General features: G+C 36.0%; 5 protein-coding genes across 35 annotated transcripts; 3 read left to right on the forward strand and 2 right to left on the reverse strand.

Annotated features, from left to right (window-relative positions):
- Window positions 1-304: 304 nt before the first annotated feature.
- LOC105277376 (ubiquitin carboxyl-terminal hydrolase 8) lies at window positions 305-4,600 on the reverse strand. 3 transcript variants are annotated; one of them, XM_020030996.2, is made up of 6 exons: window positions 4,524-4,542; window positions 4,135-4,453; window positions 3,484-4,055; window positions 2,618-3,371; window positions 2,225-2,409; window positions 305-673 (listed from the first exon to the last, which is right to left on the reverse strand). In XM_020030996.2, exons 2-6 carry the CDS (start codon window positions 4,414-4,416, stop codon window positions 418-420), a joined length of 2,049 nt encoding a protein of 682 aa, XP_019886555.2. In that variant the 5' UTR covers window positions 4,417-4,453; window positions 4,524-4,542; the 3' UTR covers window positions 305-417. The 3 variants fall into 3 exon arrangements, with proteins under 3 accessions (XP_019886555.2, XP_011334006.2, XP_011334009.2); XM_011335704.2 differs by having other exon boundaries at window positions 4,135-4,600; XM_011335707.3 differs by having other exon boundaries at window positions 305-661; window positions 4,135-4,599.
- A 431-nt stretch (window positions 4,601-5,031) lies between these two features.
- On the forward strand, window positions 5,032-9,647 carry LOC105277372 (cell cycle control protein 50A). Of its 3 annotated transcripts, XM_011335703.3 has the most exons (5): window positions 5,032-5,243; window positions 5,636-6,463; window positions 6,714-6,879; window positions 7,286-7,342; window positions 8,084-9,647. In XM_011335703.3, exons 1-4 carry the CDS (start codon window positions 5,192-5,194, stop codon window positions 7,296-7,298), a joined length of 1,059 nt encoding a protein of 352 aa, XP_011334005.1. In that variant the 5' UTR covers window positions 5,032-5,191; the 3' UTR covers window positions 7,299-7,342; window positions 8,084-9,647. The 3 variants fall into 3 exon arrangements, with proteins under 3 accessions (XP_011334005.1, XP_026828577.1, XP_011334004.2); XM_026972776.1 differs by having other exon boundaries at window positions 7,286-9,647; XM_011335702.3 differs by lacking the exon at window positions 7,286-7,342.
- A 375-nt stretch (window positions 9,648-10,022) lies between these two features.
- Window positions 10,023-21,249, forward strand: LOC105277370 (epsin-2). 27 transcript variants are annotated; one of them, XM_026972775.1, is made up of 17 exons: window positions 10,025-10,186; window positions 12,210-12,259; window positions 13,352-13,412; window positions 14,973-15,065; window positions 15,255-15,513; window positions 15,656-15,855; window positions 15,923-15,974; window positions 16,175-16,337; window positions 16,423-16,546; window positions 16,644-16,679; window positions 16,796-16,883; window positions 17,010-17,018; window positions 17,199-17,326; window positions 17,412-17,706; window positions 17,824-18,003; window positions 18,179-18,199; window positions 18,797-18,936. In XM_026972775.1, the coding sequence occupies exons 3-16, from the start codon at window positions 13,398-13,400 to the stop codon at window positions 18,193-18,195; spliced, it is 1,659 nt and encodes a 552-aa protein (XP_026828576.1). In that variant the 5' UTR covers window positions 10,025-10,186; window positions 12,210-12,259; window positions 13,352-13,397; the 3' UTR covers window positions 18,196-18,199; window positions 18,797-18,936. The 27 variants fall into 27 exon arrangements, with proteins under 27 accessions (XP_026828559.1, XP_026828553.1, XP_026828554.1 ...); XM_026972758.1 differs by lacking the exon at window positions 18,179-18,199 and having other exon boundaries at window positions 10,023-10,186; window positions 15,929-15,974; window positions 18,797-21,249; XM_026972752.1 differs by lacking the exon at window positions 18,179-18,199 and having other exon boundaries at window positions 10,023-10,186; window positions 12,210-12,311; window positions 18,797-18,927.
- LOC105277369 (protein C10) lies at window positions 20,494-22,505 on the reverse strand. The gene is made up of 3 exons (XM_011335674.3): window positions 22,064-22,505; window positions 21,801-21,977; window positions 20,494-21,713 (listed from the first exon to the last, which is right to left on the reverse strand). The coding sequence occupies exons 1-3, from the start codon at window positions 22,098-22,100 to the stop codon at window positions 21,580-21,582; spliced, it is 348 nt and encodes a 115-aa protein (XP_011333976.1). The 5' UTR covers window positions 22,101-22,505; the 3' UTR covers window positions 20,494-21,579.
- Window positions 22,506-22,847: 342 nt separating this feature from the next.
- Window positions 22,848-24,582, forward strand: LOC105277368 (nudC domain-containing protein 3). The gene is made up of 5 exons (XM_011335673.3): window positions 22,848-23,030; window positions 23,173-23,272; window positions 23,418-24,003; window positions 24,103-24,291; window positions 24,370-24,582. The coding sequence occupies exons 2-5, from the start codon at window positions 23,175-23,177 to the stop codon at window positions 24,460-24,462; spliced, it is 966 nt and encodes a 321-aa protein (XP_011333975.2). The 5' UTR covers window positions 22,848-23,030; window positions 23,173-23,174; the 3' UTR covers window positions 24,463-24,582.
- Window positions 24,583-25,235: the final 653 nt, after the last annotated feature.

A 25,235-nucleotide genomic window follows, 5' to 3' on the forward strand; every position in this document is an offset into this window, starting at 1 on the left:
TGTAACAAAACAGAGAGATTTATTGTTAAGGTTAAGTTCAGATAACAAAGACTATGACAAAAACAGAATACCCAAATATTGCAGTCATTTTACCCAGCGAATCCTTTGGCAAGTTCCACCTCTCGGCAGCTTCTCGCTTTAATTCCTCTATTTTCGTTTTCAACTTTACGCTGCTCAATGTGATCCAAACGAACTAGATTTGTGAAAATCTTTTTTAGTATTTAGCACGTCTACGTATTAACTCCTCTATGTTCGTTGAATGCAAAAATGCTCCAAAATATTAGAATTGAAAATAATTTAAAAATTGTATGCAAAAATAACCAAACAATATATTTCAACAATAAACAGATAACACAACTTTGCGCTGTTATACACATCGAAAAGAGAAAATGAAGACGTTTATTATTTTTTTTTTCATTATTTGATCGCTCTGTGTCGGCAGAAAGTCATCTTGCCGGTTCTGTCGAACCGCAGGACCCACAGGCCGTTCGCGGTCCGGGCGCGGAATTTGCGGCTTTTAACCGCCGTGAAATACGGCACGGCGACTTGCTCCCCTGTAGGGAGTTGGCAGCGGATCGGTGGCGGGTGGACTGGTACTGGCCTTGGTGCTGGTGCGGCCCGGGATGGTCCCGGGATCGTGACGGTGCTCCAGATCCGAGGCCTAAAAAAAGCTCTAACACATATAACGTATATCCTCGACCTCTCATTTCGAATGCACTATGGCTCATTCGAAAGTTGAGTTAGCAGTTCGCGGTATCTCCTTGTAAGCTAACACAATAAGAATCATACGAGCCATAGAATGTACAGGGTGGGGAAAAATGATTGGTCAAGCTTTCGCCAGTCGATTCTACTCGTCGAGATCGCCAACATTGCATCATAAACATGGTGCCGCAAAATTAACTTTCAAGGTCATTTTCAATGTCAAATTTTTTTATTGGCTTAGTCGATTCTACTCGTCGAGCTGAACAAAAGTCTCAAAGGGACCATATGCCGGAAATCAATATTTCATAGAGAAATCTTCGTTTGAAGTTTTTTGTCTGAAATTTCAAAAAACTCGATTTTTATGAAGTCAGAAAATAAATCTGATGCTTATAAAGTTCTTAAAATCATGTTCTGAATATCCTGATCATGATTAGCGAAAATCACCCCCCAAAAATGACCCTGAAAAATTCGTTATTCTTAGAAAAAATTTGGTAAAAAATTAAAACAATTTTTTTTTAATTTTACACTGAAAATTGATTCAAGATCAGCGGCGGTCTTCTAATAATCACGAAAAAGGTCTGGATATGGATGGAAAGCTTCTTAAGCACAAGTAACGAATGTCTTATGGAGCGATATATTATTCTTCTCCGAGGCAAATGACCATTGCTTTAAGGAACCAACAGCCGTTGAAATGTTACTGGGTACCAAGATACCCCGAAGGGAACAAAAATCTACCACGCCCACTTCGTTGTTCCTGGGTAGCGTTAAGAGTAGATTAATTTTACGAAATTTTTTGGCTTCTAAAAACTTCAAACGAAGATTTCTCTATGAAATATTGATTTCCGGCATATGGTCCCTTTGAGACTTTTGTTCAGCTCGACGAGTAGAATCGACTAAGCCAATAAAAAAATTTGACATTGAAAATGACCTTGAAAGTTAATTTTGCGGCACCATGTTTATGATGCAATGTTGGCGATCTCGACGAGTAGAATCGACTGGCGAAAGCTTGACCAATCATTTTTCCCCACCCTGTACAGAACGAACAAAATCAACTTAAAGTAATACGAAACGATACTAGCATCAAGATGCGAGTCCGAATTTTTAATATATCGAGTCACTTGATCCATACCGGTCTATTGTGTATCACGAATCTGTGAGCGTCTTCATGCGTGTCAAATCACTCGACTGACTGCTCACTATTTACCATTTTCCTGGGCATAGGACATAGGACAATGTAAACAGTGACGAACGGTGATACTTATCCGATCGCTTTATCGATATCCTCCAGCGTGGAAAGAAGCTAAGCTTTTTAATTTGAAAATGGTAGGTGTTCCCAGCCAATCGCTTTTCGTTGCCCTCGCACCGCGCGGGAAAATAAAACCCTCGCGACATGGATACGGAAGAGCGTGAATAATAGAGGAAAACGCGGCTACCACGTCGCTCGTGGCTCGTATTGATTCCTTTTGCCGTTAAAATGTAATAGAATTCCCCTGCAATATTAATTAACCGGACGTGTACTCACTCCTGCAACTTCTTCCAATCGTTCTCGATTTCCTCGTCCTCGATTTCGTCTTTAATTTCCTTTTTCATCAGAAAGTGATTGAACTCGAGGTTTGTCTTCTCGTTGTCATCGGGGTCGAATTTGGTCGCGTCCGCCTCCTTGCAGTACACGTTAAACTCATTCTCGACTGTCAGGTACATCTCGTGCTGCAACAGAAATAGATCGATAAAAAAAAGCCGATCGTCGACGATCGATAATTTATTACGATCGTCCCGAGATTGATTATGGCTCTTGCACGTATTTTGCGGTAGAAATCCAAAGCAGTATCCACCTACGGTGGTTGTTGCCACATTTTGCGTGCAAGAGCCAATGAATGATCGAACGATCGAATTGAAAGTGAGTAAGCGTAAGCACCATCTCGTCCAATTTGCCTTTCAGAGATTTGAGATCCGTGCGTATGTACTGCTCGTCCCTGGCGCTGTACTCGTCGCGCTGCGAGTAGAGCGCGTACGCCTGGTTGGACAGCTCCTCGGCCAACTTGGACGTGGATTTCGCCAGCTCGTTCAGCTCTTTTACGAATCTCGGCACCTCCTTGCATCGCGGATCGTACGTCTTCAGCGCGGCCGGTGTGCTGCTCCGATCGATCACGGGATTCGCGTTGATCTCGTTCTGCGACGGTGCCTTGTGCCGAGGAGCTGGCGCGTCCGGGTTCTCAAACTGGTGCGCGTTTGCGGCATCCATCTCCATGTCCTCGACGGCAGTCGCCGCGTTGTTCGGCTTGTTTTGCGCTTTCGTCGAGCCCTCGTTCTCCTCATCCCAATGTGACCAATCCAGATATTCAATCGGAACGAAATCTAAAGTATCGTCCGTGACGTAGTTGAACTCGGGCACAGCCACATTGGAATTCGTTGTAAACGTCGGATACGTCATTAGCCACTCTTGGTAGCCTCCGTTGAGAATCTTGATCTTGTTATACCTTGTGCCGGGACCCCGTTTCTCGAAAATGGTCTTCAGTATGTTCAGATAATTGCTGGTCGTCAAAGTTTCCTGCGTAGTGTTCCAGTCCACCAGGATTATTACGTCCACGTACGGCGCCGACCGATGCTTAAATAAATCGAGTGACTGCTTGTCCTTATGAAAGCAGTTCGCGAACTTGTAGCCCAGCTTTCTGAAAGCGAACACACCATGATGAATGTTCCAAGCGCGCCGATGAATTGAAAAAAAGGGTATTTTATAAAATTAGAAAGTTATAAGCGAAAAAATATGCGAGATGTATTTACCCTGGTTCAATTTCCGATTGTGGAATGTTGATGCACTTGTCGAACGTCATTTTGGAACCGTCATAATGAGCCTTCTGCCTGATGTCGATGATCAAATACCTGCTGTTATTGTTTTGCAATAAAGAATACAATTGATTGCACGATATAAAGTTGTCGCTGTCGCCGTACAGAGGATCGTCAGTCGGTGTCTCTGGTAATTTCAAGCTAATATCGCTATTCGGTGTGTAGACCTTTGCCGTGCTGGTGGAATAGATGGACTTGCCGTCCTTGTAATCCTGAGTTTTCTTCAGCCACTCGACCGTGTTCTGCCTTCTCTTCAAGGGGATATACGCAGGCTCGTCGTTGTCGTCCTTCTTTGCCATCTCGGACTTCTGGCGCATAGTGGGAAGCCTCTGGTACACGCTGCGCGTCTCCTTCCCCGCATAATTGACCCTCGCCTGCTTCGCGAGATCATTTACACAGGTATACCCCAATTTCGCTTCCTTGGGCATCGTTGCTGGCTCCCGCAGCCTCGATCCTCGCCGCAAGATTGGAGAATCCAGTAACACTGGCGACGTGTTCGGCGCGGTGTGCTGTCAGTCCAAGGATACGCGTTAATCGCTTAATCTACTTAGGGCCTTATCTCATAGTGATTCGCAGAAGGGAACGTACCTGGGAAGCGCTCGGAAATGTCATCGTTCTGGAAGGAAATGCCGACGTGATATTCGCAGGTTCGCACGGCGAACGAGAACGATCGCGCGACTCGTTGAAATATCTTCGTGGATCGTTCATGTCAGGTTTACGTCGACGGATTATAACTAGTCCTGTCGCGAACGACGAGCAACGGCGTACCTCCACAGGCAGGACGGCGACTCTCTCTCTTTGATAGGCGCACCGAACGATACCGCGACCTTCAAATTCAAACCTCTCGTGCGTTCCATGGGACCGCGCCATCAATTGTATAAAGTGATATTTGCATTTATTAAAATGTCTAGAAAACGAAAATCTTGATTAGCAACTGTATATAAGTGCGGTCTGCTTAGCAATACAAATGCTTGTACACTTTCAATCTTTTTTCTCCTTTTAAGGGGAAGCTGGAGTTGCTAGTGAACTATTTTTTCACTATAGCGATGGTAATTGCAGTTTCGAAAATTCTCTTTATTGCTTGTGCAGAATAAAAAATCCTTTTCCACGAATGAAGTATAGATAGAAAGAAAGCCCGCTCTGCAGGACTTTATATTCAAAATGGAAAAAAGTTAAAAACTTGCATTTGTCTTTTCTAACTTTCTTCCATTTTGAATATAAAGTCCTGCAGAGCGGACTTTCTTTCTATCTATGCTTCATTTGTGGAAAAGGATTTTTTATTCTGCACAAGCAACAAAGAGAATTTTCGAAACTGCAATTACCATCGCTATAGTGAAAAAATAGTTCACTAGCAACTCCAGCATCCCCTTAACTAAATTGACGGAAAGTATTTTGAAACATTTGAAGCATCAACTGGACCACGAGCACTTCGGACGATTGAAGTAATGTAAATTCAGCTTGATGTCTCCAATGACCCAATGAAAACAGTCGTAGTGGATGGATTCCACAACTCATTGACGTGTGTCTATCAACTGTTCATTTCGCGAACGTTTCGCGATTAGAAGTCGGAGCTGGTTGGAACGAATTAGACACGATAACGCATTACTGAGTCTTATCAGATATTAGCTGTATAATTATTTGAATCATGACGTCCATCAGCGAAATTGAAACGGTGCCTAAAACGAAAAAACCATCGGGTGAGTACCTCAACTTCGATTGTCCCCTGATGAGTGTGGAGTCGAAACAATTCCAGTCGGATAATTATCGAGGACCAGCAATAAATTGCAACACTATAATTCGCTTGATTTTGCAGCTTGCACGATGTCATACGTTAAATTGTAGCGTTAACTTAATGATGATATTACAAATGCAAAAATTAATCTTAGATTTATTAATATATAATAATTATAATAATATATAATAATAAGTAATATATACAATAAGTTATAGATTTATTTTTCTGACAAATCAATTTGGGATGTCTTACGAGTTATTAAAAGTCATGTTTAATGTCCGGCTTGCGTTATGATATATTTTATGAATATGTTCTAATAAATACATGCACTTAAATTAATTTCATTCTACACAGATAGCGCATTCAAGCAGCAACGGTTACCAGCCTGGCAACCGATACTTACGGCTGGCACGGTACTGCCGACATTTTTCGTCATAGGAGTTGCATTTATACCAGTTGGTATAGGATTGCTCTATTTCTCTGACGAGGTCAAGGAATTCAAGTTAGATTACACCTATTGTAATTCTACCAATAGTACAGACAAACACATTGTCACATGTGCGGACGTGATCGCAGAAGATCCACTAGATGAATGTTGGTGCGAAATGAATTTTACATTAGAAACAGGCTTTGGTGGCAAGGTTTACATGTATTACGGCCTGACAAACTTTTATCAGAATCATCGTAGATATGTGAAGTCACGAGATGACAATCAGCTGCTGGGAAAACTGAATGAACTTGTTTCAACCGATTGTGAGCCGTTTGCCTATGAGGAAGTGAACAATACTTATAAGAAGCCCATTGCGCCATGCGGAGCTATTGCAAATTCACTATTCAGTGACGAACTGACGTTGTATTCTGCAAAACACAATAAACCCGTACCTTTATTAAGGACCGGCATAGCTTGGCCATCCGATAAGAAGATTAAATTCAAGAATCCTACAGGCGATCTTAAGGAAGCATTTAAAGACTATGCCAAGCCTAAAAACTGGACTAAGAACATTTACGAGTTGGATCTTAGGGATCCAAGCAATAACGGGTTCCAAAATGAGGATTTGATCGTGTGGATGAGGACTGCCGCATTGCCCTCTTTCAGAAAACTCTACCGTAGAGTTGATCACAGTGCAGATGGCTTCCAAGACGGTTTAGTTACTGGAAATTATACTCTCAGGATCAAGTATTGTAAGTAATCTGCACAATTCCAAAAATACAATGAAGAATAACACTGAAAGTAATGCAATAATTGAGATAAATTAAAAAGCTAATTGCTAATTAATGATATTGATTATTATATGATAACGATAAATCGATGAAATAAGAGTTGATGTTTGATGTTCTTCGCGCATATTTTTCTCTCTTGTTTTGTAAATATAATTTATATAAAATGTGACAAAAGTTGTATACTTGAATTGAAACATTTGAATTTTTTCAGCATTTTCAGTATCCTCCTTCCATGGAAACAAGTACATGATTTTAAGTACTACTTCACTTTTGGGAGGGAAGAATCCTTTCCTTGGTATCACTTACATTGTTGTGGGGAGCCTATGCTTAGTGCTGGGTATAGCACTACTCATTACACATATTAAATGTTCTAAGAGGTAACAACCATAATATTCATATGTATATTATGTATATCCCATGTGTTTGTTTAAACGACAGACACATAAAAGTATCTTGCTTAATAACAATTTCGACGTGTTGAAAGAACAACTACTATAGTTACTAAGTACATATATGTATATACATATACATATATAGGGTTCTATGTTACAAAAGCAAAATATGTGTTAGTGTTTTGAACGTTTTCTCACAAAACATGCTAAACTTTGTGTAACTCTGAGAATGCACTGTCAAATATGTAACGGTCCTAGGCAATACGCTCACTTGTGATTTACATAACAATCTCTTAAGTTAGGTGGAGAGAGACACACGTTTCATATCTATTCTCATTCTTTTCTAATATAACATAAGTTGATAATATAATGCGATATATATGTTATACAGCAAACTAATGTAAAGACGACTACAAGAAAGTATTCTTAGGGCATCATGTATGTTCTTGTAAGTGTTTGTGATATTGTGTTACGTCTACGTCTATATAATGAATGTGTATTGCCTTTGTAAGAAGAAGTATGACCAATCGGGTAATGCGATGTTTTATTTCCTGCTGAATAGTAAGAGATACGTAATAATATAAAGAAGAGTCATGAATGATTAGCTCGATTAGTCATATTTAGTGCATTGTATGCTTCATTAGGATACGTATGTATCCTCCTGCTGTGAATGCCAGAGAAATTGGAATATCTGTTTAAATTGTTGCTGTATATATTAGCTGCAAACTAAAGGGATAAAAGTTCATTACATACAATACAGTTATTTAAGAATACAAAGTAATGCGCCTGAAATTAATAAATGCAAGGTAATATAAATTGTTTGTCGAAGTAATCTTAGCACTTTGTTTTATGTCTTGTGTTTCTCACATATATATTCGGGTGTATATTTCGAGAAATCAAATCAAAGAATAAATGACACACTCTTGTCTTGACACGTCTTGCACAAAATTATGACACAAATCATATTTCTCGAGAGAGTAAATAAATAAATCTGGCAAATGCATGTAGCATGTTCTGAAGAAATTTTCTTAATTGAACTCGCTAATGTATTCCTGATTTACAGATTTTTGTTACGTTCATTTTGATTTGCTTTTCATTTAATCGTTGGGACATTTTTTATTAGAAAGTCGAACGTCCATGCAAATGTTCATTTACAATTATCACATACATATGTTTCTTCTTTTTGTAGCACCACCGATATGATCAATGTGACACCGACTACAGAATATCATTAGGATGATTCTTCTACTCGAAAATGAGCATGATTTTATCAATATGGATCATTATCGGCTATCATACATACGTTCTTGTAGAACGAATAAATCTTTCCATCTAACAACATTGATTTTCGGTAAACGAAACATGCGAATACGGTGAAGTAATAAACAAAGCATTTTTTATTTATTTAAAAAGATGGTTATGGCTGAAAAATTTAGTTAAACTCAATTAAGTTTCAGTATTGTTACACGATGTATTCTTAAATAGGATATTCATAACCGATAAATTATATTACAAATTCACGTGCAACAAATTTAATTAAAGACATTTAAATCGTTAATTATTAATTAACTGACTATAATCATTATTAACATCTGATTAAGTTATGACTATCCTATTGCAAAAGATACGTAAACGTAAAATGTTATTATTATACAGATGATTATACAGTGGTGAAACCAAAATATGTATAAGTCTCTTTCCATTTCTAATGAAAGAGAATTTTTCATAAGGTACAATTTTGCATTAAAAATACACTTTGAAGCGTTTATTAATGCACGTATCTTATATTGTTTTTATATAAACGGTTTAAAATGTTTTATTTTAAATTAAAAATATAAAGATATAAAATATTAGTAAATTAGATTTATATTAAACATATTCTTGTTAATAGAGTTAATAATTAATTTCACGTAATATAATAATTATGAAATTCTTTAAAAGAATTTAATTTATTTGATTTTGAAATGCATTGCTGTAAGAAAAGTTTAATAGCATAGCACATTAAAATATTTAAAAACTTGTTTTTTTCAAGGTGCACAAATAGAAATTCCACTGAACTTGCATTCTATAAACAAATCTGTATTATTTTATTATTTATTATTATTTAAAAATCGATATTTATTATGCAAAATTATAATAGTCTGTTATCTTTCAACAAATTATTTGCATTAGAAATAACAGATGTTTACATTCTCAATAATTTTCAGTAATCAGAGATATCCTTTCTTTCATGGAACAAATAATTATATATTATATATATTATTAAGATGATTAAAATATTATCAAAATTAATTATTAATCAAACGATGTAAGATTTTAGTGTAGCATTAATAATATAATATCATGTAATAATGGTTCACGAAAACATTCAAGAAATTATGCATTTCTTAAGATCTAATTAATGTTGAATACTTTCGTGAGCCATTGTACATATTGTTCCTACATTAATTGTTCAGTAATTTGGATTTTTCTATAGAAACAGCATTGCTCTCAGAATCGTCTTTCAATATTCTGAATGCAATTTTGCTTTATTGTGCCTTAATAAACAAATATATACATATTGTATATTAATATAACATGTAGCTAAGAAGGTTAAGTGTACCATAGTTGCACTACTGTTTATTATTTTATAATGACATAAGAAACCAAGCTGTTTTTTTAAAGTTAAATGGTAGTAAAATAAGAGATTTGCGAATCCAATCTAGTCGACTATGAATGTAATAGCGAATGAAAATAAATGGTCAAATTCAACAGTTGAATGTTTTATTTATGGTAATCGTTCTTAGGCCAGGAAAGAAATTCATATTGTTAAAAAATTATACATTTAACATCTTCTAATTATAACATTATTACAGCATGACTAGGGCAATTTAGAAAAATAAAATGTTAAAATATATGTCAATATACATATATGATAAAATTACTACGTGTTAAATAATGTTTCCAACAAAATATACTCGCGACAAAGTACATCATTGTTCTCACGAAACTGTCGATTTTTTCCTGTGCGTCTGACAAGGACATTTATGAGTAATATGAATACGCGAGCGATACAATTTGTTCGCGCGCTTAATCGCGGAGCGCAGATGCAGCGGAAGTGCTGCCCGAGCGCCATCTTGCCTCGCAAGCGCACGACTCGCCAGTGCTCGTTAGAAAGAGAAAGAGGGAGGGAGAGAGAGAGAGAGAATGGACTTGTCATAAGTATCTTATACTATTTTGCCTCTTTCTCGTGCGCTGATCGGTTCGGAAAATTCGTGTTTGAAAATCCCAGAGTAACACCCGCGCACGCAAGGTGAGTAGATCGCTCCGTCTTTCGTTATTGTTGCTCCTGTTACCGTCATCATCGTCGTCGTCATCGTCGCGCGAACGCGAGGAACACGAGTGAACGCAGCGAGGTCCGCAAGGAAACTCGCTTAGTGCTCGGTGTCCGTTCTTCCGTGCGCGACCATGAACGTTATTTATTTCCCGCGGGGAAGACAGTGAGCGCTCAAGACAAGAACGGGTAGGAAGGGAAACCAGAGAACTTTCTCATATCGTAGGTTCGCGTCCACGACGACGACGATGGCGGTTTCGCGTTGCGACGCGTGACCGCGCCCGTCGTCCTCAACCTCATCATCGTCATTATCATCATCGTCGTCGTCGTCGCCGTTGTCGTGACGCTGTCAACATCATCATTATCATTATAATCATCATCATCGTTATCATCGCCGTCATTGTCATCGTCATCGTCGTCGCCATAGACTTCGTTGCTTCATCATCGTCTCGCTGCTCGCGGCGTTCCCCGAACTCGACCGCGTCGACGACGCGCGGAGAGGAAGACGGATACGCGACGCGCCGCGAAATCGACGTGTCACGTTATAATCTGTGCTCGCGGCGCGATCCCCTCGGAGATCGATGGTAGGTGTGTATGTGCGCGCGTGACACCGTACGCACGTACACATGTACGTGCGTCGTACGCGCTCCGCGACGCGGACGAGCAGTGCGTGCTGCGCGACGTAACGAGGCACGACTCCTCAAAACGGGATCGCGAATCCGTCGCCGTCCGCGTTCCGCCTCGCGTCGTCCGCCGACGTTCACCAGCGAGCCTGCTGTCGCGCGTGGACGCACGTCGCGCAGGAGGAAGAGGAGGGGGGGGGCGGTGGCTGTGGGGTGACGACCGTGGTTGCTTGTACGTTGCGATCGCTCCTCGAGACCGCGACATACGTGCGTACGGTGAAAAGGACACGCGCAGCGCCGCCGAGAATCGACCTCTAAATTTAGTAATTGTACAATGGAGCAATAATTTCCTGCCCGTTTCCTCCGTCGCTTTTAACGCTGCCGTCTTCGTCGCGCCTCGTGCACCACGGTGCATCCCACTGTACGCGCGATCCTAGTGCGTTCATGATCGCCTCCCGAGTGCGAGTGTCAGTCGGATGCAAGTTTCCTGCTTGCCTTTTTGGGTTCCGATACCGCAGGGATATTGCTACTTCGTCTTACCTCTCGAGTATATCTCGAGACAGCAGTTCCACAGCTGTGTGTAGCTTATATTTATATTATTGAGAATTTAATCGATCGCCAGTGTTTGGACATTACAGTTTACTTAGTGCTCAGTGTTGAATCGTTTCTGACGTAGTTGTTATATGTAAATACGCGAGCGATAGTGTATTAAATATTTCTCAGCAAATGACAAAGTGGTCAAGCGATAGTGAAATAGAATGATGATCAATACTTTCATGGTCAATTGTATGTATAATACTATTACAATACTATTACAACACGATATAAGGAAATCTTATAAAGTTGCCTGAAACAGATTATAATGTAAGATGATATTCTTGCTATCGTTGGCAATTTACGCTTTTTACTTTCTGGAAATGACGCAAAGTAGCGATATCTGCATAGTCATGCTCAACAGAAAAAAAAGATACGAGAATAAGCAGATGTATATCTTGCTACAGTGTTGTAAGCTTATTTTTAATAAAACATTTAATAATATTTATATCAAATGCCAATAAACATGGTGATTATTTTTACTAAAAGTTTTACATTTATCTAAAGCATGACAAAATACACTTGAGAAATCTGAAAATAATATCTTAGAGTAAGTGAGCATAAATAAAGCTTAAAAAGAGAATAGAATATCAGGCTATTCAAATAAGTAACTTGACTAAGACACCATGAGAACCTTATCAGTTTTTGAATGTTAATTATCACATTGATAACCTTACTGTGGTAAAGAATAAAATCATACTTTGGGTACATCTCCGCGATAAGATAAGGAATGAACACAATGGTATCGTGGTATAGATAATAAGTTGTCTTATTTCTTTTTTCAGAACAGCAATACACTTATTTTTAAAGGAAACGCATCTTCATCACCATCAATGTAAGTGATTACCTTCACGAGTCCTGCATGCACTCCGTCATTTGTAAATAAGGTAGCTTGATTATAATTTCTCTCCCTTTGGGTTGACAATTTTTTAAGGGCTAATTTCAAGTTTACTTTTGCTTGTCAAAGATACTTAGGGGACATGATCGTATGGCAAATATGAATTTTGTTAGATTTCATGCCTTCGAATGCGATGTCACGAGTTGTCTCCACACGCAGCCTAACAAGATTATACATCAATCTTGTTTCTAATGATCACAATTGATAAAGCAATAGACGTAATAAAAAGTTACATAACGCAGCGTTTGTCTGTGAAAAAATTATTGCGTTTTAATAATACTAAATCATATAAATAAAAATAATATTAAATTGCTGTAAAGATAATTGTTTGCGGAATATTCTTGATTTACTCGTGAAATTGTACAGTTAACATTTTATAACGCTATAAAAATAAAAATTTTAATGTAATTACATTTGCAATGTAAACCGATAGATAGTTTTATGCATTTAAATTTATGTTTTACTTTTTTTCTCAGAGATATTGTGAGCTGTTATAAAATACTAAAATGATATACTACTGTTTTACATGTAGCGATTATTCTTGCGGTGTATTTGAACTATATTAACAATATACATATAGAACACAAAAGAAAAATATTTGAAAAATTTATGAGCTGTGCCTATCACAAATAGAATGCAATTTCCTTTAGGATTTTTCCTTTTTTTTGTTTGATAGCAATAGTTGCTACAAACGTAACCACTTGTTTATGAAATAAACATGTTAGTAATTCTCAAATATTAGATATTAAACGCATCGCCATTATGTTCTGTTTACGCACATGCACAGTTTAACGGGATTTATTTAAAAGATTGGTTGACCTACGAAGTTTCATGTAATATTCATTTGCATAATACTAATATTTAATAAATTAAATGTGTCATTATCATTCACACGCAGAAACTATACATTATGCATTAAGATATGGTAAATGTACATCAAATCTTCCATACTTATTTATCATATCGTCTGATAGTCTAGGGTTTTATTGTGATTTGGAGTATTTGAAAGTTTTCTGTATTTCTGGCAAGATCTAGAGCGTCGTCGACAACGCCAACGATATTTCGCTAGTCCAGAATGGCAATGCAGAAGGTAAATTTCAATAAGGTTCACAATTGTTGAATTAACAAATTTACTCAATAACATGACCATTGATGTTAAAGTATACTATTAGATCTTTCTGTGTTTAGTAATATCTGTCAGTTTCTGTAAAAACAATTTATATTTTGACAAAAGATTATTGTTCTGTTGTATGATCTATGTCTAAAAATTCCTTTTATTTTCCAATTTTCATTTCGACGCACCTTTATCGATTTGCAACATTTACCAGCAAAATAATATAATAATGATAAATACAGTAAACCTGATAATGACAAATGTGCATTATGCAAGTCAGTATTGCATCAAGTATTGTTATGTAATTGTTTAGGCTCGAATCGTTTTAAATTTTGTCACTGTGCTCTAAATAAAATAATATCGATCTCAAGGACACGTAACAATAATGTGAATTATAAATTCATATAGGCACATCTCAAGAGAATCAATTTCTCCGCATGAAATATTCAAAAAGATATTACGAATTTATTTGTGACTACTTATAAAGTATTTGTGTGAATCAAGTATACAAATATATTTTTATATTAAAATATATATATATATAAAATATTTTTAGATATATATCGGAAAATTAATGAGGTAAACTGTGTTAAAGAGAAAAATGCAGATTCTAAAATAAAGTTACAAGATATAATTAGGGATGCTTTTTTTTTGTTTTGCTTGGTGGTATGAAACAATTTAAATATCTTTCTCTTCTGTAATATCTAATTTAGTACATAATACTTTTGTGCTAGTAAAATAACGTTATTTGTTAGAGTAATTACTAATATGTAAGATTAGCCCTTGATTTATTCATTGACTTATATATAATATATATATTAAAAAAGTATTTAAATTATATTTGTGATAAGAAAACATTTTTGAGTAATAAATGATAATATATATAATAAATGATTACGTACAGAGATACTGTAAATATATATGCTATCGTATTAATTTTTCTTTATACATCATTGCATAATTATAAGTTTTCGACAAGTTATATTTCTTTTTATTGTTTGTTTCTTTTTTAGAAATCTTTTGACTAATGTGCATGCCTTGACTCTAACTCCAAGATTCTGCTATTGATTAATAGATATATAATATTATGATATTATATATAATATTAGTGATGTTTGGTGTTAATCTTATAGTTTTGTAGTGTTTAAAATAGTGCATACATGGTTGCATGGCTTTCATATAAACAAAATACCCATATTTATTATCAGACTTGTCATAATTGATTTATATGTGTTATTGTCATAATCAGCAATTACATACATTAAAAATTCATTACATACAATTACATTAAAATTTCTTTTCTATACAAGTCTATTAAGAAACTTACAAGCAATTCATAGATCTTCAAAAATCTCTGATTCTTTATATATTAAAAATCCTATGAAAGAGAAGCTTATACTTAACCTTTATTGCTTAAACTTTCTTGCAATATATAACTTTACACCATTGGAAATATGGATGTGATAATAAATATGGGTTTTCAAGATCAAGATACATAATACTACAACTGAGTAACGTACAGCAATAATATTTTAGATGAGAAGACAAGGTCAAGACGTTATGCAGGTGAACTTAGCAGGTATCAGGCGAGATATTATGAATCTTGCCCATAATTACAGCAATGCTCAGGTAATAATAACAGCATATCCATGCTACTATCTATTATTTCATTAACAACCTAATTCTAATAAAAAATAGTACATTATTTACTTCAAACTGTGATATTATTATTTAAATACAAAAAAATGGATAAAATTTTGTGTGTGTGTGTGTGTGTGTGTCAGTATAAAATGATTAATAATTTCATTATTTCTTTAGAAAGCTGTACGAAAAGCTACCAGCAATGATCCTTGGGGTCCAAGTAGTACACTTATGGCAGAAATTGCCGACTTAACATATAACGTTGTAGCATTCACGGAAATTATGCAAATGCTATGGAAAAGATTAAACGATCACGGGAAAAACTGGCGACACGTATACAAAGCCTTAGTTCTCTTAGAGTATCTCATCAAGACGGGAAGTGAAAAAGTAGCGCAACAATGCAAGGAAAATATTTTCGCCATCCAAACTCTAAAAGGTGACCAACTATTATTTTTTAATGATTACAAGTATGCAAATTGGATACAGTGCAAAAAATAATGATATATTGCTCTGTATTCGTTAATCGTCCACTCTAAAGATGTTCTAAATTTCTCTAACACACTTGACTCTTTGCGTAGATTTTCAATACATGGATGGACATAAAGATCAAGGAATTAACGTGCGGGAAAAAGCGAAACAATTAGTGGCCTTATTAAAAGACGACGAGAGATTGAGAAATGAGCGAGCTAGGGCGTTGAAGGCGAAAGAGAGATTTGCACAGTCGGTCAGCGGTTTTGGAAGCGACGGTTTGGATACCATGTCACCTGTCAGTAGTGATGTAAGTGGCGTTGTTATCAATATATTCATCAAAATCGCAAGTTACAACTTGTACATTACTATTTTAGTTTCAGGATTGGGAGCCCTGTCACTTATCCGAACCAACGGCTAGACGTGCAAGTGAGTATATTTTTCTTATTACGTAAAGATTAGCTTCTCGCCAAAATGCATTGCATTCAAATTATTCCGACGCAGCGAGATAAGTTTACGCGCAAATATTTGACCTATATATCCTTATCACATCTTGCGTACAAGCGTCAAACGCGAGATTATTTACTTTGTGTAACAAAATCGATACAACGAAACGACGGTTTTTCCAGCGGAATTGGAAGCCGCAAGACCGCAAACGGTAGGCGAAGAAGAATTACAACTGCAACTGGCTCTGGCTATGTCCAGAGAAGAGGCAGAACAGGAAGAACAAAGAAGACGCAGCGACGACGTTAGATTGCAATTGGCGCTCAGTCAGAGTCAGCAAGATTTTAAGTGAGTAATCAGCGCGACGTCTGATAACTCGATCTCAGGAAATGTCGGAGCTTGCATTATTGATAACGTGTCTGTATTATTCCAGAACACCTGAAAAGCAGAGCCACATGCTGGATTTACTAGATGTAAATTTGGGAGAAGCGAGTGGATCCTCTGTACAGACTGACCCTTGGGGTATCCCGATAACTGCGCCGCCGCCCAGACCGCAGGTATTTATCGATTATTTCGTCAACTTGGCGATGCCGAATTATATTTCATTTTGCATGATAACACGGAATCGTATCGTTTTTGCATGATGCGTCACAGTCTTTGGATTTATCCGAATGTGATGAAACATACAAGGTACGTTGAGGTCCGATAAGTATCAAAGAATATTAAGCGCGCTCGAAAGGATGTACAGATGCGAGAGGGAAGTAATGTTGTTATGGAGTGATCGTAATAAAATTCTTGTCCCACAGCCGCAAAATGATCCGTGGAGCGTTCCAACAACGAGTACCACATCGCCTGCGGTAGACCCATGGACGCCCGTTCCTCCACAACGACCGAGTGAGTTTTATAATGATGACTAATGTACCTTCAACATTATGTTATGTTATGTTTCGTCACCTAACTCCGATATTTGTGTTCTTTTTGCATGTCCTTGCGTCTTTTATTATTTCGGATGACTCTCAGGATCCTCAGGTATAAACGACTGAAATTTTCTTCCGTTATCTTCCATGGTTTGCTAAAACGATATTTGGATCCTCATCGAGAATATCATTTGCTTACCATTTATTGTCGCGCTTATAGCGTTCTCCGCGATATCTGATTAACGATTGTCCGGGTAAGTGGGCTGGACTCAAATAATTGGTTGATTTACAGCAGCCGCTATCGATCCATGGCGTGCACCTGCCCCGTCTCCCGCCACAGTCGCGTCCCCGCCGCGTACGAATGATCCTTGGTCACCAGTTCCATCCACTACTACAGAATCAGAAACGAGCAAGTTACAGGTAATACAGTCTTGTTCTTGGTAATTCTATACTCTGTGATTTCGAAGAGTACATCGACTTAGAAAGTGTCCTCATTTTTTTGTAGGCGGCTCAAGATGGCATGACGTCCCCGTCGCCATCCTTCAACAATTCGACGTTGACACAGAATATCGGTTTCGCAGCGCAATCGCCTCGGCATATAGGTTTTAATCTGCCACCGGTAACTTCGGCCGGTACCTTTAACACCAGCAACGGTTTCAATGGCACCGCGCCAGGCTTCAACAACTTTCCTACTCAGAACAACGATCATGCCGGCGCGAGCCCACTTAGCGATCTTGATGAATTCGATGTGATTACCAACCGGGGGAAGTTTGGCGCCAGTCCGCAGACAGTGAACAACGGTAAAAATCACTGAATCTTTTAAAGTCTTTTAATGGATTAAATAGGCGTATTAATATATATATATATATATATATACTGAAATTAATACAATATAGATAAATATAATTTTAAAACAGGCGGAACGGTATCATCGGGAGATCCCTTTGACCTGGGCGGCATGGGGGAAAACCTTCCCGCTAGCACTGGTGCAGTGAAGAAGACACCGCAATCCTTCTTAGGGGAGAACTCTGCGCTCGTGAATTTGGATAACCTTGTCAGTGCTTCGGCGATTAAGCCTACGGCTCCTGCGCCTGCAGGTAAGGTTCCATGCGCATTTAGAATATGTGATATTGAGAAAGAGAGAAATTCAGTATACAATTTATCAAAGTCGAAATCTCATTAAAGTAATATTCATTGGACAATATCATTCAAATATCCTACGAAAGGCAAGAGTATATTCTCTATATAACACGTTTTGTGTCTGCAAAATAGCGTTTCAGTGGAAATAAGTTCGTGAGTATCGATAATAAGATCAAAGAGAATGGCATGAATGCATGACTTCATTATTATATGCAGTGTAATCGTTATATTTGTTGTCATGTGGTATCTCAAGTATTGTTTCAAAGTATTACTATTTTTTAATTTAAAAATACTGTGATGTAAATCTTTATGTACATATACCTTGCGAAATCCTGATAATACAGATCCTTCTTTTAGAGAGATAATTGTTTCTATAGATATATTTTTAATTTCCGCGATTATATTTCTCTACTTCTCTATCTTATACTTTACAATTTCTTTATATGGAATGAATTATTATAATATGTCGAATTTGGTGTTAAATTGTATGAAATCGTCAAAAGTTCAGGAATCTGAATCAATATCTTGAAGCAAAAGCGACTAATGCTATCGAATGATTCAAAAAACCAAGAAACAGGGAACTTTTTATACACAGATATGAAATAGTCATCATTTTACTTTCAAGTCGCAGGATAATAGTGCTTTCATTCAAGATATTGATAAATCTTGAGTATTAATATGATAAAAGATAATTAAATGTTTGAATTGTCCTCTCGTGCAACATAAGTTATTTAATGAATGAATTTGCAGCAATTATGTCATATTCGGCGAATCCGTTTGCAACTGTGACGCCTCCGCCCCGTCCTACAATCAATCAGATTCGACAAGATCCATGGACAGCGAATTCAACAAGTTCTACGGCTAATCCGTTCCTCTCGTAGCCCGATGAATCGAAAGCTCCGTAGTTATCATAGTCTACGAGACGTTTGCAATTTTACATGTAACCCTGTACGGTATAGAACTCGGTTAACGGTAAAATACGATCTTGATTAAACAGCAACTACGCGGGTAGGGAAAGACGCAAGTAACATTACTGTAAAACGGAGCGAACATCTTTATTAATGAATTTCTCATTGGGAACCTCAAGGATGAAACACTTCGCAATGATGATGATGTTGATGATAATGATAATGATAATGATAGTGGTGATGATAATGATGAAACACATTTATGGTCACTGTACAAGCTTTTCTTTTCTTCTTTTTTTTCTTGCATGTATTACTCGCTTTTTAAAGTTTATTGTGGAATCATCAGCTGAAAAACTGATAGAAGTGTGGCATATATGTGTAACTGAGCAATGGTTAGGCGATTGAAAGGTGAATCATGTTTTCTAACTTCGAACGCTTAAACGCGATTCCTCTCTCCTACATCTCCCAAAGTACGGCTAGATTTTATATACTCCTTTCACTATATAGTCTATTTTCTATGTACGAATCAATTCAGGGAAAGATTGCTTAGTAACATCACTTCGCTGGGATAAGGATGTAAAATAACGCTGGCGTTGAAATCAGTTTATGCGTTTTATATTTGTACACGCGTTTTCTATGCGGTAAAAATGAGATCGTGAGACTGTACAATCGTGATTTGCAAGAGCATTATTATATCGAACAGGGTTTCGTTTGCATCATACGCTTGAAACACACGTCGATTATGATCTGTAAAAAACAAAAAGGAAGAAAATATCAATGTGGCTTGCTTTCTAACGATAAGAATCCATAATACGGGCAGCTACTGTGTGTTGCAAAATGTGCAAGCGCGAAATTCTTACACAGCCGTGCGGCTGATCATTCACGAATAACGATGTATTGTGCGATCTATGATACACCTAACGCACTTCTGCACGAGAATGCAACTGCGAAAAGTAGCACTCACGCTGAAAATACGCTGGAACAATAATCCGCATTGTTTTTATTACTTAGATTTGCGGTTTCAATCAATCGTGAGCATATTTATGTAAATTTGGTGGATCTTTAGCTGAAGAATCAAACTAAAAAAAAAACAAACGATAAGTATTGCGTCTATTGTATTCGAGGATTAGGGACATTTAAATTAAAATACCGGTACATTATTTCTAAGACTACTTTTGTGGACAGTTGTTTATCGAAACACCCAAAGCTATTTAAAGAGCAAAGTCGCGCTTCTTGAGCGATCGCAGTAAGTCTCGCAAAATTGTTCTTGCCTAAATAGGCAAGCGAAATCGCTATCATATTTTTCAAATTTACATGACTCCGAAATAGGAATCAAATTTTTTTACATATGAGACAAGTTACAGGCGTATCTTAATTTACACAAGGAATGTACATACATTACAGCATATCGTTCCCCATTTGTCAATTGTTTGTACTATTTTTAACGATGGATATATTGGTAAACAAGTTTTAGTGATACTGGAAAGCTTGCACACAGGACGTTGTCATTCTGTGTTTGCAGGACAACTTGTTAAATTGTTTTTTTTTTTTTCTCTCTTAGATATGCTAACTGTATCAATGATATGCATCTGCTACTACGTGATCTAATATTTATCTGTTTATGAGTAGTATATAGATCAAAGATACAATTTTTCCAGGCGAAATCGTTAATCTCGTGCATGTATGGATCATCTTTTTCTTCAAAATAATGCATTTTACAATTTTATACAAAGAAACTTCTTAGCTATGAAGCATTGACAAAGGGGAACTGTATTCGCTTATCTACTCAAGTAAATCAGAAATTGCACGATTCAAGCTGTTCTACGTAACGTCGAGCAAATAATTCCAATGTATTATTTATCGTTAAATCTATAATTTCTGTTGGCTTTATGCAATTTTAACATATACTTGCTTATATGAGTGAAATTGTATATTTAATATCTATTATTTATCCAGATGTTCGCCAGGATATGAAGTTAAATTGTACGTGATACGTGCACATTGACGCATAAAGATTTTTATTGTACGATAACTTAGCGATTTGAAGATATGGATTCCATTAGTCATCATGCTAATTAAATATCGGATGATGTACCCTGTATTTCTTGATTTCGTTTATGTACCTATATTTTTTTACCTGTTTTATTTAAGTAACAAATATGAAATCATGATATATACACAGCTTCATCTCTGTGCGAACAATGGAATATTCTTGTTTAGCTTTTAGAGCCGATGTAATTGCAGAAAAATTCAAAGAACATTTATATAAATAAATATTATATATTTTAGTAGATTATATATGATATACTTATTAATATTATACAAATAAATATAAAGATTTTTAAGTTTTCTCACATTAAGCATCTGAAATTCCTTTAACACTGCTTTCCAGACTAAACCTTGTACATACAAGTCTGATTATACTAATCGTGAGTCTATACACACTTAAACAACTGAAATCATTGTGTAAAAAAATGGGAAAGAACAACAACGTTCACATTGAATCTTGAATAAAAAAGTTATTTATCTTCACTTCAAATTTATTTTATTTATTAAGAGATACATGTTACATATACATAATACATATTTATATATATAAAAGTTTAATAAAAAATTTATGATTAATTAAGGAGATAAGTCCATCGCAGAGTTGTCTTTGAGCCATGGAAGGAAGTAAGAGCGTACTTGAGTATTCAATTGCCTTATTTCAGCATTCATTAGTTCAAGCTTCCGAACTTGTTGCACAAAACATGTGATTCCTATTTTGCAAAGACTACTTAATTGCTCTATTTTCTTTATTATGTATCTTATTACATATACATGTATGCTCTTCTTAATTTACGTACCTTCTCTTCCTTCTGGATATCCATAATTTTTTATAACATCCATTTGAACCTGCATTACTATGGGAAATACAATCTGCATCATTTTCAACACGTCATTACCAGATCTTTCCTTCGCCTCTGACAATTTCTGTGCATTTTCCGGCGTGTTCAGTGCTGTTACAATATTTGTCATTGCAGCTGAAAAAAAGGAAAATTAGCTTATTTTGCAACTTGATATAGTGCATTATAAGTTTAGAAAAACTCTTATTAAATGTTAATGATACCTTTCAGAGTTTCTATCGTGACTTCAGGAACTGCCATAATGAATCGTTGAACATAACATAGGTTATGCTTCTACTGATCTTTATTATCGTTAGACTGAATTAATTATGTGTAATATATCAATGTACAATAGGTTATTTTCCTCATCTCACTTTACAGATTTTAAGACAAAAATCCTTCGCCGTTCATACTGCATGCAGACTGTTTCACGTTTAATTGCACTTACAAATCTTTTATAACTTTTGCCGTTAAATATATATTATTTAGAAATAAATATTTATATGATTTGTTGTTAAACAATATTACTTGTACATAACTTATTTATTTAATACCTCATTAAGTATTAATTAGACGTAATTCTTACATCCATGATTACGACTCAAAAGGTTTGTTGGATTTGTAAAGAGCGTCTAGAATAGAGTCTGGACATCTCACCCAAAACCCCTCAAAATGGCGTACATTTACAGTGGACACTGGACACTTTGATTGGCTCCGCCATTGTGAGGGGCCTGAGAACGTCAACCAATGGAAAGATGTCCACGAGATGTCCAGACTCTGTATTCTAGTGTCTCTAGGATGCGACCAATCTCAAGCTGCAAGTTGATTGGCTACATATTTCTCGGACCGAGATCTCGGACCGATTTCTAGCATGCCGCATGGACACAAGAGGTCTGTTCTTTTTAGCTGCACTGCTGAACTGGTGCAATAAGTTAGAGTGAGAAGAAATATACTTGTCTCACTTTAACGTATTGCACTAGTTCAGCAGTGCAGCTAAAAAGAACAGACCTAAGGCTTAACCTCCAGTACTGGCGTATGAGTGTATTTAGTTTTGTTGCAGATATACGCCAAATAATCTAAAGGAGGGTTGAAGGCGGTCTTGTTCCAACCGGAGCAATTTATAAAAAAACGTATGAGTGTATCGCCCCTTGAGTCATAAAAGAAAGAAAGAAGAATTTTCAACAATCTGAAGTAATTCCCGACAAATTCATATTTGTTTAAGAAAGTTTAATTACTCATTTCTTTTCATATATTTGACTGCTTGTTGTTTGTACAATGTAATAATATACATGTACATATTTGTAAGATCTCGTAAAAATTTTCTTCTGTTTAGCCATGGAGTCTGATCAGGATCAAGCATTTTTACATATTCTTCGTGAAAAGAAGAACATAAATAATTTTCTGAATGCCTTCTTTGGATTTTTATATAGATGGTAAGCTGTTTTGTTTACACCATTTTGAAGTTATCAGTATTCTTCATTTCTCAATACTTTAAATAATTTGCAATAAAATTACAGAATTAACTTTTATATAATAATTTAGAATAATTAATTGGAACTAATAATTTCACAATAATAGCACGGACTTTTATGTCGAATCAAATCTGGAGCAAAAACTAGGCTTCCCACCTGGAGTAGCAGAGGAACTTGTACTAAACAGTATGCACGAGTGGAAAAATGTTGCATCGACCCTACAGAAGACAACAACACATATGAATAATATTACAATCAACAAAAGCAACAATATATCACAATCAATCCAGTCAAATTTAGAAAATTTGGAAAGCAAAAATGGTGGGGTGACTCCACCAGTTGCGTACGAAGTTGAGATTGATTCATGTAACAAGTTTAATAACAGTAATCCATCTTTCACACGATTGTCTGAGACAAATTATATGTCAGATAGTTACAACGGTGCCATAAGAGAGAATTATGTTTGGACCCAGACTCTCAGCGACTTGGATGTACTTGTAAAAATACCGGAACACATAAAGTGCAAGAAAAACGCTGTGAGAGTTAATATAAGTTTAGACGAGATCAAGATTGATGTCAAATCTTCTGATTCTACAAAGGATTTTGAATGGGAGAACATTTTCAATGGCAAGCTCAGCTTTAAAATCCGAAAAGACGAATCTATATGGAGTGTGTCTGGAAAACACATTAGTGTGCGTAGTTTACTACAGATAAAGGACCAATTCCAATTCTCTGAAGTGTATATAATCTAATGTTTGATTTGTGACCTAATTAGTCATCTCTGCTTATAGATCCATCTCGAAAAAGTTAGCGAAAGGTGGTGGGAAGCGTTAACAGCGGATGAACCGAAAATCGATCTAAGTAAGATTGACTGTACGAAACATTTTGATGATATGGCACCGGACGAACAAATTAAAGTACAGGAACTGGTGTGGAATCAGCAGCAGAAGCTCTTGGACAAACCGACCTCCGAACAAATCGTAATTGTCTATATTTTATCTAATTTAAACTACACAATAAATACATTTTTTAGTTATATAAATGATGTTATATTGTAGAAGATGGAAGCTATCTTGAAGCAAGCGTGGAATGCAAAAGGATCGCCTTTCCAGGGTACACCTTATGATCCTTCTATTTTAAAATATAATTAATGTGTTTTAATTAATTTTTCTTTAGCTATCTTATATTATGTGTACCGGACGTATTGAAAATCGAAAAATAAATTGTAAATATATTTTTTATAAATATAAATATTGTGACGCTCTTATATATGTATGGTAATTTTAAAAACCGCATTGTAAAAATCGTATTGTATTTTATAATATTTATAGAATACTTTTTGTGAAAAGTTAAATTTCTATTTCATATTTAATATTATAAAATTTGTTTATAATAGTAACTTTTTAATTTTTTTTATTATATATTTTTATATATTTGAGGAAGCCAACGTATGATTATTAATTTTACATAAAATTAATTCAATTAACATATATATATACACATAGATATATATTTATAAAACTTTCTTCATATTTATACTAATATTTTGAATAAATATATATAATGTCGCAAAATGATGTTATTGTGTGATTTCACAAAACTAATTAAATTGCTACTTTATTTTATCAAAAATAAAACATGATATCGAGATGCGATATATATAACATTTTGAGGAGTACGAGTTAAAAGGACTAATTTAATTAAAGATAATTAAATAGTTTAAGTAAAATTCACTTATTACATTAACGCATAGCACGTATATTGTCTTGATATTTTAAATTTATAATTACATTTTTCCATGTAAATAGTCGTGAACGGCATTTTCTTCAAAAATTAAATTGTGTTTACAAAAGAGCAAAGAATGATAACGCTTCTGGGTCGGCGGCGACACTGCGAAATCACGAGCGATCCGTGAGTTCACAGA

The sequence above is a fragment of the Ooceraea biroi genome, chromosome 9 (assembly GCF_003672135.1).
Source record: "Ooceraea biroi isolate clonal line C1 chromosome 9, Obir_v5.4, whole genome shotgun sequence".
In the NCBI taxonomy this organism is placed as follows: domain Eukaryota; kingdom Metazoa; phylum Arthropoda; class Insecta; order Hymenoptera; family Formicidae; genus Ooceraea; species Ooceraea biroi.